We start from the raw sequence: 16,978 nt of genomic DNA, 5'->3' as shown, positions 1-16,978 counted from the left end.
TGCAAAACATGCAGAGCAGGGGTACGCGAGGACTGGGATTGAGAACCGCTGGTCTAGTACAATTCTTACAAATATAACACGACATAACTGGGCGCCGCGGACAGACGTCGAACGGCACCGCCGGTGTGCCTACACTCATAGAAAATAATGTGTTCGAATTTTAAAGCCGTGGCGCAACGCTGCGCTTCTCGTCCGGTGTGCGACCGCCTGAAGCGCTGTTTTTTTTTCACTTCTGAAAGCGGATGATGTCAGGAAACAGTGGTTGCAATTTACTTTTTAACTCTGTTCCTGAGCATTATAACCCCAATTTGCTATTGTGTGCTGCGCATTTTACTGAGGACAGCTTTCACATCACGAAGGAGAAGCTTCTTGAAAGACAGAGCAAGAGGCGGGGCAGTACTGAAACACTGTCTAAGCTGTTCGCCAATCACAACGCACTGGGACAGCTAACCAATCACATCACATTTTGTTTTTCGGAAGGTGGACCTTCATCAAAGCCGGAACTAATCGAGCCGTTTTTGTCAGCCTGGGGAGAAAGTTATTTTAATAATGTAAATTATGTGAAAAATAATGCGTTTTTCGAACCACCAAGCATGAGAGCATGTTCTAGTACACCCCCAAAACAAAATCAAGACTTTGTAAAAGCATAATAGGACCCCTTTAAAAATTCATATCATAACAAAAATAAACACCGGTATTCGGTATGAACCGGTATACCGCCCAGCACTATTCTGCTGTTTGCTTCGTTCAGGCATGTAGAATAATTTCACAAAGCTAGTCAGAACATTCTCTTTTTGCTTCAAATTGGGTTATTATTCAATCAAATTATGTATATGAAATTATATAACTAAATGATATGAAATTATATGTATATGAATTATATAACTAAACTTAAATAACTGTAGGCTAATTACAGATTTAGGTTAAATAAAGATGTCAGTCTTTATTTTTCATCTTTTTAGGAAACAAATTTAAAAAAAATTCTTAATATTTTGTATGTTGCTCAAAAACAAAATATACTGTGTTCAGCGGGAAAAACCGTGATAAAATACTGTGATACAGTGAAACCGTGATATTTTTGCTAAAGGTTATCATATCGTCAAAATCTCATACCCACCCATGCCTAGTAGGGACCGTGAGGGGCCGGGGCGGATGGAGCCTCCTGGATCCCCTCAGGAAACGGACAACAAAGATGTCTTTATTTTTCATCTTTTTAGGAAACAAATAAAAAAAAAATTCTTAATATTTTGTATGTTGCTCAAAAACAAAATATACTGTGTTCAGCGGGAAAAACCGTGATAAAATACTGTGATACAGTGAAACCGTGATATTTTTGCTAAAGGTTATCATATCGTCAAAATCTCATACCCACCCATGCCTAGTAGGGACCGTGAGGGGCCGGGGCGGATGGAGCCTCCTGGATCCCCTCAGGAAACGGACAACAAGATTGTTCCGGCCCAACGACTGTCCAGCTATAGGAGCGTGAGAAGCTGCTATAGCTCCCACATAGACTTTGAGTGTGGAAGGGGAGCGGCCCTTGTCCAACAACTCTTGTAAGTAGGACAATATCACCAATATGTCACATGCTATTGGGTCTTCACTGCGGGTTTTGCACCAGGTGGAGAAAATTGACTACTTAAGGGCATAGAGGCGTCTCGTAGATGAGGCTCTAGACTGTGAGATAGTATTCAGGACGCTCTCTGGGAGATCTACTGCTTCCCGTTGAGAGCCCATTGGTGCAGTGCCCACAGCTCGGGCTGGGGGTGCCAGATTGTTCTGTTTGCCTGAGAGACGAGGTCCTGCCTCAGGGGAATTGGCCACGGAGCTGCCGTCAGCAGCTGAGACAGCTCTGAGATCCAGAGATGATTCTTCCAGAGCGGGGCCACCAGAAGCACTCTGTGCTTGTGCTCCCTGACCCGCCTGATTACCTGGGGGATCAGGGCGATTGGGGGAAAAGCATACAGAAGGAGGTTGGGCCATTCGTGGGCCAAGGCGTCCTCGTTCTTTGAAAAATAAGTTTGGCAGTGAGAGCTGTCTTTTGAGGCAAAGAGGTCGACCTCTGCCTTGCCAAAGATCTCCCAGATTTTCTGAACCTCTGAGGAGACGTTGCTCCGAGATAGTATGTCTGCTCTTTGGTTCAGTACGCCGGGTACATGAGCTGCCCTCAATGAACGCAGGTTGAGCTGTTTTACCATCTCGAAAAGGCGTTTCGAGGTGAGCCTGCCTTGGTGATTTGTATATGACACCACCGTCATGCTGTCTGATCGGACTAGCACGTGGTGTCCCTTCAGGACTGGAAAGAAGGCCTGAAGATCTCGACATACTGCCGTCAGTTCGAGGCAGTTGATGTGTAGCTGGCCTCCCGCGTTCGTCCAGGATCCGAAGGTCAGCCTGCCGTCACACAGAGCTCCCCAACCTGTGTTGGATGCTTCTGTTGAGAAAACTTTCCTTCTGTAAACCAATCCCATAGTCACACCCTGCTTGAACCACTGTAGGTCCTCCCAGGGGGCCAGGGCCATCACGCAGGCCTGGTCCACCTTGATGCGGATGCGTCCATGACGCCACACATGGGGTAGAATTAGAGGTTTCAACCAGTACTGAAGGGGTCTCATTCGGAGCAGGCCCAACTGAAGTATCGGTGCTGCAGAGGCCATGAGGCCCAGCATCTTTTGAAGCCTTTTGAGAGGGTAGGAGGCTTTAATTCTGAAGGAAGCTGTCAGCTGCTGTATGGCCAGTGCACAGTCTGGCGTGATTATTGCCCTCATGTGGACGAAGTTCACTGGCTGGGGGACAGAGAGCTCTTGGCAAAATTGATCCTGAGTCCCAGGCGCTCTCAGTGGCTGAGGAGGAGGGACCTGTGGGCTATTAGCTTGGCCTCCGACTGTGCTAAAACGAGCCAGTCGTCGAGGTAATTCAGGATACGCAGGCCGCCATCCTTTTTGGGGACGAGGCTGTAGAAGCCTGACTCGCTCGGATTCTAAACTCTTTACCTCGGCTCGCAGAATGTGAGCGTTCCTGCTATGCACTGAGGTGGAGACCACGCCGTTGAACCGCGGGGGACTTAGAGCGTATTGAATTGCCTTGGCCCGTGTGACAAGGGGTTGGATTAATTCGGGTGGTGAGTCGCCATGTGGGGACTCGACACTTATGATAACTGGAAGAGGAAATTTGCTCTCTTTTTGAAAATGTTTGTTTTTTATTTTTTCTCACTATCACAGCGGATATGTGTGAGGGCACTTTTAGAACGGGCCTGTGATTCACAACAATTTCTGGAACAAACATACCGTCACTGGCAACCAGACCTGAATGGAGTTCTTGAAGGCACGATAGAGGGCGTTTCGGGGGTGGTCCGGAGCTTGCGAGACTTTGCCCTTCCTCTTCCTTTCCAGCGGATCAGGACGACGCCGGGGGCGCAGGGTCCAAGTTCAGCTTGGGCCGGGATCCTTGGCGCTTTGGAAAGGGATAGCGTATGGCCGAGCAGGAGCGCTGTCGGGGCTTAGGCTTTTGAGCAGGCTGAGCGGGCGACGGAGCAGCTTTAGCTGGCTGCTGTGCTGGAGCAGGCTTGGGGCGACTGGTGGCCATTGCAGAGATGGAGCATTTCGGCAAGAAGCATGGCCTGGGACAACTTCTGAGCCGCAGTCAATCACTCTGCAAATCCCTCTACGGCAGGTCCAAACAGCCCCGTAGGGGAGACCAGGGAGTCGAGGAAGGGAACCTTGTCAGCCTCCTTAATCTCGGTGAGGTTTAGCCATAAGTGGCACTCTAGCACCACTAGATCGGCCACTGACCTCCCTATGGCCTGCGCTGTGGCCTTGGTAGTCCTTAGAGCCAGGTCTGTAGTGCCTGGCAGCTCCCTGAAAGCCGCGGCATCAGGTCCTGACTCATCCACGGCCTGGAGGAGTTTGGCCTGAAAGACCTGGAGCACAAGCCATGGAGTGTAGAGCTGAGGCGGCCTGCCCGGCGGAGGAATACGCTCGTCCAGCGAGGACAGAAGTCATCCTGCAGGGTTTGAAGGGGTGAGCGACCTTCGCTTTCCATCCAATGACAGTGGGTGGGCAAAGGTTCGCAGCCACTGCCTCGCCGAGAGGAGGCATCCTCTCGTAACCCTTTTCTTCAGCGCAGTCCACCGAGGAGAGAACAGAAGGAGAGTTAGAGCGAAGGCGGGCCACATAGGGAGCACGCCATGACTTCGTAAACTCGTCATGGACCTCCGGGAAAAAAAACGGAGAGCCTCGCTGATGAGGGGCCTGGCGACGCCCCAGCAGGAACCATTCGTCCAGACGGCTACGAGTGGGCTCCTCCGGCGTAGACCACTCCAATCCCAGTTCCTCAACTGCCATAGAGAGGATGCGGAAAAGTTTGGTATCCATCCTGGCTTAGAGTCGCTGGACTCGGCAGATGATGAAGGGGCAGGGTCAGCAATAGAGCCCGACATGCTGTCATCTAATAGCTCGTTCTCTACGAGACCATGTCGCTTGCATCAGCCGAGGGACGCTGGTCTGTGTGCTCAAAGAGAATGGGAGAATACTCTCTGCTTGGCGGGGGCGAGGCGCACGGGATCTGGGCTGGCGCAAGGTCGCTCACGGCCGAGCGCTTAGTTTCTTTGCCCCGGTGTTTTTTCCTCACAGATCCCTGGGAGGAAGAAAACAGGAGGGCGCGAGGGGCGGATTCGCTCTCTAAAAAGAAAGCGATCCGAGCGCGCAGAGTGGTGAGACTCATGTTGACACAATGTGAACAATCCATCTCAGGGCTCTAAGCTTACATTTCTTTTTAGGAGCACGTTAAAAATTTTAGGAGCACCTTCTAATCAATAATCCAAAATTTTATAAAAAATTTAGCCTTCCCATTACGAGGTGATATATGACTCAAAGTGATTTACAGTGGAATTTTGTTTTTACCTTTGTAATGGCATTTTTCTAACTTTATTAATTCTTTAAAAATTATATTTTATAAGCTTTTCGTAATTTACATTTTTTTTTTATTAAAACGACAGAATAAGAAACATAAGTTACCAATCAAATGAAATCAGTATTAACAAAATTAATTTGTAGAGGTGGCACAGAAGAACACAAAAGTGGCTTGTTGTACTTTCAGACATTTAATGAGGCTCAGAGGTGGCATGAGTGCAGTTTAATCCATAAATTCATGATGAGATTAATGTTTTAAATATAAAATTTTGAATACAGAAATATTAAATGATTTAAATAACTGAAAAGATACTTTAAACATTAAACTAAAACTGCCAGCAGGTGGCGGCAAGTCACTGATTTTATCACTGAATCATTCATTCAATTGATTCATTCGAATGGATGATTCATTCAGGAATGAAGCAAGTGACTGTCTTTATGAATGGGTAATCATGAATCACTGACTCACTAGATTCCTTTAAAAATGCCCATTCACTCATAAACGAAACACCGCTGTGTTTGAGACGAAATAGAGCAAAATCAGACAATAGTGTTATAGTCAGACAATGTAAGTCACTTAATATTAACTTCTTGTTTATTGACTGTTGTGTTAAATCAGTATCACATTTACAAACTCCATTAAAAATAATTAAAAGCTGTCACTCATCTTAGTTCATCGCAATCTCACATTTATAATCAACGAAGCTCTCTACACTGTGCAATGAATCTCTTATTTACACCCCCGCTGCCGAGCCATTGGTTCGTTTTATAATCACTGCACGAACCAATGGCCGTGCAGTTACACTGTGTGATTGAATAAGTCTTCAGTCCTCGGAGAAAAAGGAGTTTTCCCCCATAAGCGTCTAGCGACGCAGTACGAGAGAAGTATCGATAGGGAACAGTAGGCTACTGTCTTTTTATAGACTTTTAAGAGGGTCTCATGGACCACAACACTATAATACTGGGATCCCCAGATGGCCCAATCTTGGCACAGGTCTGGTTGAAGACCACATTTATCCCTGCAAAACAATCAGTACTACAAATAGGAATTGAAATAGCCCCGTCGGAGTCTTGACGCATTTATAGTTACCTTTTCTCCTTTTGTATTATTTGCCATTTTATTTTGTCAAGGCAATTATCACAGTCTTTTGAAAACAAAATTTTAAGAGGAAATTCAGGACAAATGAAGGCACTACAGACAGACAGCCATTTGCAAAGCAAAAAATATATAAAATAATGTACTGAAAGCCAAACACCTGGTGAACCGGCAAGGTTATAAACCTTTCATGAATCTGCTCTTGTTAATTATCTTCACAGCCTCTTTGTGAGTAGAGAATTTTATTACAGTCAGTATCTGACATGTTTAATACATCTGCTTTGAAGAAAAAAAATACACCCTTGTAAATGTGGGAGCCTGTGTCCACAATCTGAATCGCCCTTAGTGATAAATGGCTCCCCTTCCTAAGCCATGCCTCCCCACCCCACTATGAGCCCTCCTGCGTGGTCATGTGACTAAGTGGACAGCAGCACGGAATGGAAGGAATGCGATCGTATGACTGTTTACATAACCAGCATCATGAGGAACAAACCCCACTTCACACACTCGCTCACATATGCATTCATCGACGCATACATTAACACACCACTATACATAAACACACAAGCAATTTTCAATAAACAATTCATTTAAATCATATAATATAAAACATAATTGATATAATACAAAACACAAAACCTAATTGTACATCTCATGGATCATTACTTCCCTTCAATAGCAACAAACACTAAAGTTCACAGACTGGAAAAACATAGTAAATTGCTTTGAATTACAATAAACATGGCCTTGAAGTTGTTTTGTTAATTTATGTTTTTGTGTAAACTTACGCAACAGACACTGACACTGTTAAATAGCAGATTCTTCTTCAAACCTCCATTATATTTACCAAATTGATTTTTATTAGGGTACAAAAGGATTGAGATACTTGCTGATTTAAGAGAGAACAGACAAAGACATGGCTGGTGGTTAATCTGGTCGGTGTAATGGTAGTCCAAGTTTAAAGAAGTTTGTAAAGCAAGATCTGCAATACATAAGCCTCAGAGACTCAAGTGGGTCTCTTAGGTTTTTCACACATACTAATACATTTCTCATACTTTGCATATATGTATATATCTTAATTCACCATTTTTAATGAACGTTTTGTGTTTGTATTTACATCTTTATTTATTTATTTACTGCTGTAGAATGCCTGAGCCTCACAACAAACATTTCAATGCACAAACAGTCACTGATGATTATATATTTACATATATATATATATATATATATATATACTGTATGTAAAGAAAACTTGAAACTTGGTGAGTTGCTGAAAAAAGCACTGTGGATCAGGGGCAGTTCTAGACCCTTTTTTGGGGACTTCAGCACCCATGTCTGTCATCTTAGCCCCCTAAAACTATAATCACCTATCTGAATGATCGGGCCCAGTGCATTCAGGTCATTTTAAGCCATTCAAATAGCAAGACTCCACAACAGAGAACCCAAAGCATGCAAGTACCAAAATGATTTCTCTTTCGTGTCTTGAGCAAATACACACAAAATTATGTCAAAATGCCCATCTTGATGAGTATCCACTAGGGCTGAACGATTAATTGCATTTGCGATATCGCGATATGAAAAAAAAACGTGATTTTTCAATCGCAGAGGCTGCAATTACACTCAGTCACGTGACCCGCAAGAGTAAAGAGGTGTGTTCGACTTGAAGATCAAGTCTTATGACATCAAAGTACGGCGAGAGAAAGCATAAGGAGACGTCCGGTGTTGTTGAAAGTAAAAAGAACTTACTTGTTTACAACTCGGTTTCAGTCTCTTTCAATATAAAAGTCTTTACTGTTAACTCACTCATAAAAACAGTCTCGTCGCCATCTAATGGCGGAATAATGTAACCAAAATTACCATCAAGAACACACACAAACCGATTCTCAATTGTAAATACTTTTATAAAATACTACCATTATTTACATAAAATATTATTTATTGAATAATATTTAATAAACAACAACAACAGCAATCATAAAAGCTGCTAGCCAATTCATTCAAAAGTACAAAGGCAGCGCTCTGACAGCATTAAAATTACATAAAATATAACATGATGAGATTTTGCCCTCAACCAAAAGTATTTGCTTCGAAACAAATAATAGATTAAGACTGCCAGTTAAGATTTACCCAAAACAAATTATCTCTCATGTTTAACCACTATGAAGACATCACAGCCAGTGGCAAATTCCAGAAGATCTGGCCAAGGTGAGGCAGCTCTCAGTGGGTTCATGTGCGCTGAACAGCCGCTGACACCCTGGAGCTCACATCTCCGAAAATGTTGAAGTAAATAAAATTTTCAAATAGACGTTTTCTTTACTAACAAACCACATATTTGAAGTCTAAACAAGTACATTCTCGCCTAAAAGACTCTTAAAACTACATTCTGTGACACAAAAACAGTATATACCGTATTGGCCCGAATATAAGATGACCCTGATTATAAGACGACCCCCCTTTTTCCAGATGTACCTTTTGGAAAAAGGCTTTTTAAAAAACAAATCTTGTTTTTTTTCAGTAAAATTTTCATATTGCATATTTTTCTTATTTTCATTTTTGTTTTGAAAGTATGGTAAAAACTGATAAAATGTACCAACAATCACATAAAAAAAAAATACACTTTTTGATGTACCATTAAAAAAAATAAATAAATAAAAAACAGATAGCCCATCTGAATTAGGACATTTAGGCTATCCATCTAATAGTAGCCTACCAAAATCGTATTATTCTTTCTCTTTTGTTTTTACTCTAGTCTTCCAATCTGGGTACTGTTTTAAAATCACAAAGGTTGTTTGGTTTCATCAGGCTAACGTGACAGTCACGACTCATGCAGCTGTAAGGTTTTCTTTCTCTTTTGTTTTTACTCGCGATCTTTACAACACGCATTACATTACGTATTTCATGGCACACTCGTTTTATGCGTATTTGGCGCCATCTATTGTTGTGGGTGTATTATTTACATGTCAAAGTCTAGACCCTGAATATAAGACAACCACATTTTTTCAGATGTATTTCCAAGAAAAAAAAACGTCTTATATTCGGGTCAATACGGTATATATCCAGAAAAACTGGTATCATTTTATCATCTATACATTTTTTTTGTATTGACTTGTATGCCAATTTTAGTACCACTAGGCTACTTTTGACTTACTATAAAGTAATATAGTGGTGCTGATTTACAAATAGGCACCACTTAGGCAGGGGTCTCTTGCTACAAATTCTCACTGAGGGCTAAGCCCCCATGAGGATGAAATCCTAGAACTGTTCATGCTGTAGATGTTGATCACGGTGAGGGAAACATTTCTGGCTACCACTTAACTGCAAGCTGTCCAATAAAAGCAAGGCAATTGAATCAAATACGATTACAAAAAGTAGAGACCATTAATAAAAGTTCAGCTTTGTTAAAAATATTTTCCAGGCTTTTGGCTAAGAGGACCTTGGCAAGGCTTGAATGTTCTTGGTAGTTTGTATGTTAGCAAACAAGTAAATTATCAACTACTAGAAAAGGGAATGCAGTGATGCATTGAAGTTTGACTACATAGTGTGTACTTGGAAAAATAAAAATAAAAATCACAAACCTGCTTTGACATCTATGCTGATTGTCCCACTTGCGAGAACTTTAAACGGATAGTTTACTCAAAAATGAAAATTCTGTCATAATTTACTAACGTTGAGGAATCTTGAAGAAATTGGATATGTAAATATTTTTGGCAGGCAAGTGCAGAAGGGGGGGCTTTGGGGGCTCAAGCCCCTGCCCTTTTTCAAAATTATTCCAAAGTGCCCCTCTCAGACAAATAGCAATGATATTGTGGTCAATTAAAAAAAATGCATTTGAATTATAATTAACCTGACAATGTGTACAAAACAGTAACTAATCGCTCAAGTTGGAAAATTCCTCTTAATTTTTACATATCTGTCAATCTGAGGCGTTGCTATGGGTTGCGTGCCTTTCGCGTGACTGATATTCCACAGTCTGTTCGAAGCCTAGGCTCTCGAGCCATATAGGCTAGTTCTTTCAGTGAGTGGGTTGACGTTAGAATATTACATAATTCATCAATGCCCTTTTGTCATGTATAAAACACCAACCAATCATGATCTGGCACAAGTTCAAATTTCACTGGACAATAATGTGAAGTGGAGCGAGAATTTTCTGTTCATATTCATAAATCGGTTGAAAATTACATGGGACAGACTAGCTTATTTGTGGAGTGATCTGGATCTGCGGTTTGTCTTATTTTATAAATCAAATTACATCGCTGAGAAAATGGATGTTAAATGACTACAAAGCACTGCACAAAACCATGCAGCGCCAAAAGTCACAATAATGGTAGCGGTATTCCATTCACTTATATTTATGTATGATAGCCTATACCGTTTACTGTTTTATGAAACTATCATAGTTAATGAAGCCCAAGTGCTACCTACAGGCCTGTTACGTGAAGTGTAGGCTGGCGAAACGGTGACGTGAAAGGACTTTATTGTTACCATTTTTGATAATAATGCTGCATTATGAAAGTGTTATGCTCATCAATAATAATGCTGCATTATGAAAGTGTTATGCTCATCAAGCCTGCATTTATGATCAAAAATACAGAAAAACTGTAATATTGGGAAATATTGTTACAATTTAAAATAACATTTTTCTATTTTAATATACTTTAAAATATAATTTATTTCTGTGATGCAAAGCTGAATTTTCAGCATCATCAGGCCTGCTCTAGTCTTCAGTGCATGATCCTTCAGAAATCATTTTAATATGCTTATTTATTATCAATGTTGGAAACAGTTGTGCTGCTTAATTTGTATTTGTATTTTATTTTATTATTTATTTTTTTTTTAAACCTGTGATACTTTTTTGGGGTTCATTGATAAATAAAAAGTTAAAAAGAACAGCATTTATTCAAAATAGAGATGTTTTCTAACAACAACTGTTTCTATCAATTTAAAAATCCTTGCTGAATAAAAGCGAATTAAAAAAATAAATAAATACTGACCTCAAGCTTTTGAACGGTAGTGTCTATTGTTACAAAAGTTATATTTTAAATAAATGCTTTTCTTTTTTAACTTTTTATTCATCAAAGAATCTTGAAAAAAGTATCACAGGTTTCCAACATTGATAATAAATCAGCATTGCATAAAATTTATTTTAAAGGGGTCCTATTATGCTCTTTTACAATGTCTTGAGTTAGTTTTGGGGGTGTACTAGAACATGCTCTCATGCTTGGTGGTTCGAAGTAATATCTCCCTTTGGAGTGGACTTTGAGATTTGTAAGTTTGAAGATATTTTTTATGCCCAAACATACACACTGACTAAAACTCAAAAAGTGAAAAACATAATAGGACCCCTTTAAAGTATATTAAAATTTTGATCAAATAAATGCAGGGTTGATGACCATAAGTGACTATTTTTTATTTATTTTGTTTTTTTTACATTGCCCCTATTTTACATTTGAGCCCCTGCCCCTGAGGAGCTCTCTGCACGTCCCTGAGTTTTGTTGACTATTGATTTCCATTGTACGGAAGAAAAAGAAGGAAAAAAATGCCATCCAGGTTTGAAACAACATGAAGGCGAGTAAATGTTGACAATTCTCATTTTGGGTGAACTATCCCCCTAAGAAAGACAAGCAATCACTTTAATTATCATGTAAATGGCTACTCATTAAACCTAGTCTCCCACTGACCCATCCAGTTCCTCTCTTTGTCCATCTTTTCATCTCCTGTTGACCCATCTGAGGTTCTATCTCTGGTCAAGCCACAAGCTGATAGATTTTGACAGCTGTTATCCAGGTCACAGTATCCCTGGAGTCCATGTGTACAAATGTTGAACTCAAATAGCCATTGCAACACAGAACACAGAGAACTAAGCACTATCAGCTTCATTCGTATGAACCATAGATCAGTTTGGGGATTCTTATTAGACTTATTGCAGATGGTCAAATATATAAACATGCATATTTGATGTCAGATATTTACACAACTGAATCAATTTCAGGTCTCACTAGAGATCCCTGAAGAAATCTGTCAACCTTTCCTAGGGTTAACAACCTGCGGCAGACCTTTGTAAAGACTGTCAGGAAGTAGGATAATGAATAACTTCCTTGTACGACCCATACTTCCTTCTCCTGAAAATGATTCACCTCACCACTGACCAGCAAACCTGGCAAATGCAAAATACATGGAGGTTCATAGCTTTGGAAAAATCATCTGCACCCAACCCAAAAAAAAAAAAAACTAAATAATATAAACCAACCTAAATCAATTTCAGTTTCAATCCTTTCCCTCCAGAAACTTGTCACTCACTTGAGATAATGTAATTACTGTAGCAAATGACAATCATCCAATCAATTCCCGATGGACAAAATCCTACAAAGTCATACATTTTCTTCTTGTTTGAGAACACTCTGATATACTCCACAACAGTGAAGACCACAATTTCATGCCAAATTTAAAGGGCATTTACACTGACATTAATTTGGATCTACAAAGTGTCTTACGTTTTTTTTTTTTCAATGACATTTGACATATTCAAGGTGTGAAATCCTTGATTTTTTTTCAAATTTTTAAGTTTATAATGAACATTTATCAGCCGATAGTGAATATTTAATTATTGCTGCATATTTTAAGATTTAGATTATCATCTAGCAGTAAGTCAAAGGGATAGAACTACGTAATTCTGACAGGAATCTCAGAACAGCCTGATTTGAGAAAGGGGATTTAAAAAAAAAAACCACTAAGTGGATTTTTATCATTATAGGATGGATGTGTACACTCACACTTCCAACACACATTTATGTTCAAACAACTTGTAAAGTGAATTTTGCATCCGATGACCCCTTTAAAGGAACACTCCACTATTTTTGAAAATAGGTTTTCCAACTCCCCTATAGATTAAACAGTTGAGTTTTACAGTTTTCAAATCCATTCAGCCGATCTCCGGGTCTGGCGGTAGCACTTTTAGCTGTAGCTTAGCATAGATCATTGAATCTGATTAGACCATTAGCATCTCGCTCAAAAATGACCAAAGAGTTTCTATGTTTTTCCTATTTAGAACTTGACTCTTCTGTAGTTACATCGTGTACTACTAAGACCGACGGAAAATGGAAAATTTTTCTTGGCCAATATGGCTAGGAACTATACTCTCATTCCGGCGTAATAATCAAGGACCTTTGCTGCCGTACCATGGGTGCGCAGCAGGCGCAATGATATTATGCAGTGCCTGAAAATAGTCCCCAGCTAGGTAACTTCCAATAACCCTATTTCAGGCGCTGCGTAATATCATTGCGCCTGCTGCACCCATGGTACAGCAGCAAAGTAATAATCAGACACAACATCAAATCAATTAATGGTTTACAAGTATCAGCCAGAATTTCAATATCGGTGCATCCCTAGAGGTTTTAACCAGTAAGACTCTAAGACTTTAAAAAACCATCATTTATCTACTACTTGCCATCCATTTTAATAATTCACTTTGAACAATATCTTCAGCCTAAGCATCACAGCCCAAAATGATGAGAGTATAAATGCCTTGACATACTGTAGAAGCCTCTGCTTCAGTCTACAGTTTGTGCAATAATTGAAAATCCCTTCATCCCTCTCAGGGGCATTAAACAATATTAAGATTTGTTAAAGAAGAGGGAAAATTAGGTCATGAAGAGATGCTTAATGGAGGTAATGGCAGAAGTGCTGCAGCAGTACTAGAGAAAGATTACACAGCAGATCCAGTGATGATGCAGAAAATAAATGCGATGGAGCACAAAAGAGTAACTCTTTCCTTTCTGCAGGACAGGCCGTGTTGCGCTGATGTGGTGATCAAAACATGGTGAGCCCCCCAGGACAGAGCACACACTACAGCTCTGAGTCATGCGTTGGAGCCGCAAGCCAGTGAGACCATGTGACAGACCCGGTAAAACATGCCTTCTGGCCTCAACGCTGCTTCTTTCTTTTTGGTGAATCTTTCAAAGCAGACAGCTGTACATGGCTTTCTAGGAGAACACTGGAATGTTAGACAACAACCTTTACATGAGAAAGTTAAACATCTGGATTTTTATAGTGGAGAGGCGCATCCTGTTAAAGTGCATCAACACACTGGTCCTCATCTATTCACCAGAAGTTCACAGATATTTTTATGTATCTTTCTTGTGGAAAAGCAAAGCGCTATGTTCATGAATAGAAAGAGAAAAAAGAGAGATGGATCACTCTCATGATTCTCCAGCATCACTTACCACATCCCACATAACAAAAATCCTCTTCCTCTCTGTAAACCCAGCACACAGCCCCAGGGAAGTGCAGCCTGAATTTGTGGGTACAAATCTTAGTGGACAGGAGGGAATAGTCACAGTGAGGAAACAGGGATGTTATGCTCTTGGTTTTCAAATTAACTGGAAAGACCAACCTGAGCAATCAAAAATTTAACTCACTCCGACAAGAAGATCTACTTGCTCGACCACTGTTTCTACCTTCTCCTGTTATTGTATTTTCTTACAGCATCTCTTGTGGTGACACCTGTCAAAATACTACACTCCCCCACATCACCGACTGTCCATAACAGAACATCTATTATGATCAAAACACCTCCGATTTCTTTTGTTATCATAATCCACAGGTGCTGAAGTCAGCATTTCATTTTGATTCCAACACCACCACAACATGCCAGTAGCTTTCAATTTGACCCTGAAGATTGTGTTCAGTAATAGTTAAGAACATTTGAGTAGATTTAGGTCTTTTAGACAATCTGAAATGTCTTCACCCTTTTCCTCAATTAACATGGAGTTCGATAACTAGTTTGGATTTATTTATTTTTTTCACATCAGGAATGATTCTAGGATGATTTTGTTTCCTCTGTGGATCATAAAATAAGATATTTTGAGAAATGTCTCAGTGTTTTTTGTACGTACAATGGAAGTCAATGGTAACCAAAACGGTTCATTAGTAGTTGTACAGTGGCATGCGAAAGTTTGGAAAGCCCTTAATTTTCTTATAATATGCATTTAATTTTATGTACTGACTCTCAAATGATTTGTTTGAAGACTGATCTTTCCAAACCCCTCCTCTGTGTGACGCTACTCTGCTCTGATTGGTCCGATTGATCCGAACACAAACGTGGAGTACGGATAAATCACTGCAGTTTGCAAACCAACGTATTGCTCCATCCTTTATCATGACTTCAAGTAATAAGAACGACAGACATTCTATATTAATCTACACATTTATAGACCATAGCGGGCCCACAGCTTATTAGCAGAACTATAACGTGAGTTAGCCAGAGACCTACAGCTGCACTGAGTGTATCCACAACACAACACACAAAACTACATATTTTCACAGCATCTTGTCAACATGTTATCCACACGAACGAGCCACAAAGTTTGAGGTAGGGATGGGCGTATCGATCCTGAAGTATCGATTAATTGATACTGATGCGAGTATCGAAAGTAGACTCTAAAAATGCTTGGTTGTTTCAACCCAATGTTGGGTCAAATATGGACTAACCCAACTGTTGGGTTCAATTTTGGTTACGTTTTTAAATTAGCTTTTTAACCCAACAGTTGGGTTAGTCCATATTTGACCCAACATTGGGTTGAAACAACCCAGCATTTTTTTAGAGTGTATCGATACTAAGGTGTGTTTTTTTTTTACCAGTGATTTTGTTTAATAATTGTGTAGGATGGAACTATTTTCCTGCTCATCTGAACACACGCAAATGCTGCAAGACAAAACTAATCAATCACAGAGAGCGTTCACTCACTTCTGACAGTGCATTCAAACAGGGCTGCGTTTCACAAAAGTATCATAGGAAACCACTGATGCTTTTGGGAACGGCAGAACAATGCTTATCAGAGGACAGAAAAAAAACATGTTTGAGTTATTTCACAATAAACAAATTTAAATTGTAGCCTACATAGTTTGTGCAATTACATTTATTTAAATCAAACTTTAAAAGTTCATATTGATCATGTTCTATTCAGTAATGTTAATATAATTCATAGCCGTCACAGAATAAAAAGGTTGAATTACATGCATGCAACAGCCTTTCACTGGCTGTCCCTTATAAAAATTAACCATGGTGGTTTTACGAAAGTGACCGTAGTTCAACTATAGTATTTGTAGCTTTCTATGGTTACCACTACAGTAAACATATTTTAACCACATGTAAACAAAAATATAACCTAATAAGTTGCAATTAAGGTGTATTGAATGTTTAAAAGACATTGCATGGGAAAACACTGGGGTTTAGATTTAACTTGTATTACCTTGCACGGATAATCCACAGTAACCCAGAGAAAGTAGACAGAAGAACCAGATATTCTCCACCGCCATGTAGAGCGTTTGATTTCCAGCAGCGGGGTAAAGCAGTGTGTGCTTTATATGACCGCTACAGCTACATGCATATAATGGAATTCGGGAAAATCTCTTCAGGTTTAATTAGTTGAGCGTAATTTCACGTATTTCCCTGTCGCGCGCTTTCCCCACCTATAAACATAACGTGGTTGTGTTAGTCGGGGAAGAGTCGTCGTGTCTCTCGGCGCCTCATCGCCATGTTGTGTCCAAATGTTAAGTGTGTGTGTGTTAGCTCTCCTTACACACACACCAGTGAGTCCCGCTTTAGGTGTCCACTGGAGCTGCATGAAACGCTGCCACTATCCTCACACACCCCCTTTCCGTGTACACGACTCCACGCTAGTTTCTTGTAACCTGCAAACGCGCTGCGCCAAATACACGACACAACGTTAAATAAACACACACTGACTAATTTAGAGCTTCGTATTTCTCCAGTAGCAATGAAAAAGACACCCTTGTTTAATATTATGCGCTGATATTGCTATAGCACGTGCCAATTTGCTATAAAGTCGGATGTGTTCTATATTTACAATTTAATTCATTGTAACTTCAGTAGCGTTGATTGTATATAGGTCTACAAGGCACACACAATTCAATGTGTATGAATAATATAGCCTCAATAACATTCCAAAGTTCATTG

The 16,978-nt window shown here is 40.3% G+C and overlaps 1 protein-coding gene across 1 annotated transcript in view; it reads right to left on the bottom strand.

The window, feature by feature from the left end:
* igdcc4 (immunoglobulin superfamily, DCC subclass, member 4) overlaps window positions 1-16,738 on the bottom strand; it is a 96,152-nt gene extending 79,414 nt beyond the window's left edge. The window contains exon 1 of the mRNA XM_016285356.1: window positions 16,251-16,738. Coding sequence (XP_016140842.1) covers window positions 16,251-16,317 — 67 coding nt within the window. The 5' untranslated portion in view covers window positions 16,318-16,738. The remainder of the gene's footprint in view (window positions 1-16,250) is intronic.
* Between the last annotated feature and the right edge of the window lie 240 nt (window positions 16,739-16,978).

The sequence above is a fragment of the Sinocyclocheilus grahami genome, unplaced genomic scaffold (assembly GCF_001515645.1).
Source record: "Sinocyclocheilus grahami isolate Dianchi unplaced genomic scaffold, SAMN03320097.WGS_v1.1 scaffold196.1, whole genome shotgun sequence".
NCBI classification, from domain to species: domain Eukaryota; kingdom Metazoa; phylum Chordata; class Actinopteri; order Cypriniformes; family Cyprinidae; genus Sinocyclocheilus; species Sinocyclocheilus grahami.
Note: the sequence above shows the minus strand (reverse complement) of the source record. Positions and strands in the feature narration are given on the sequence as shown.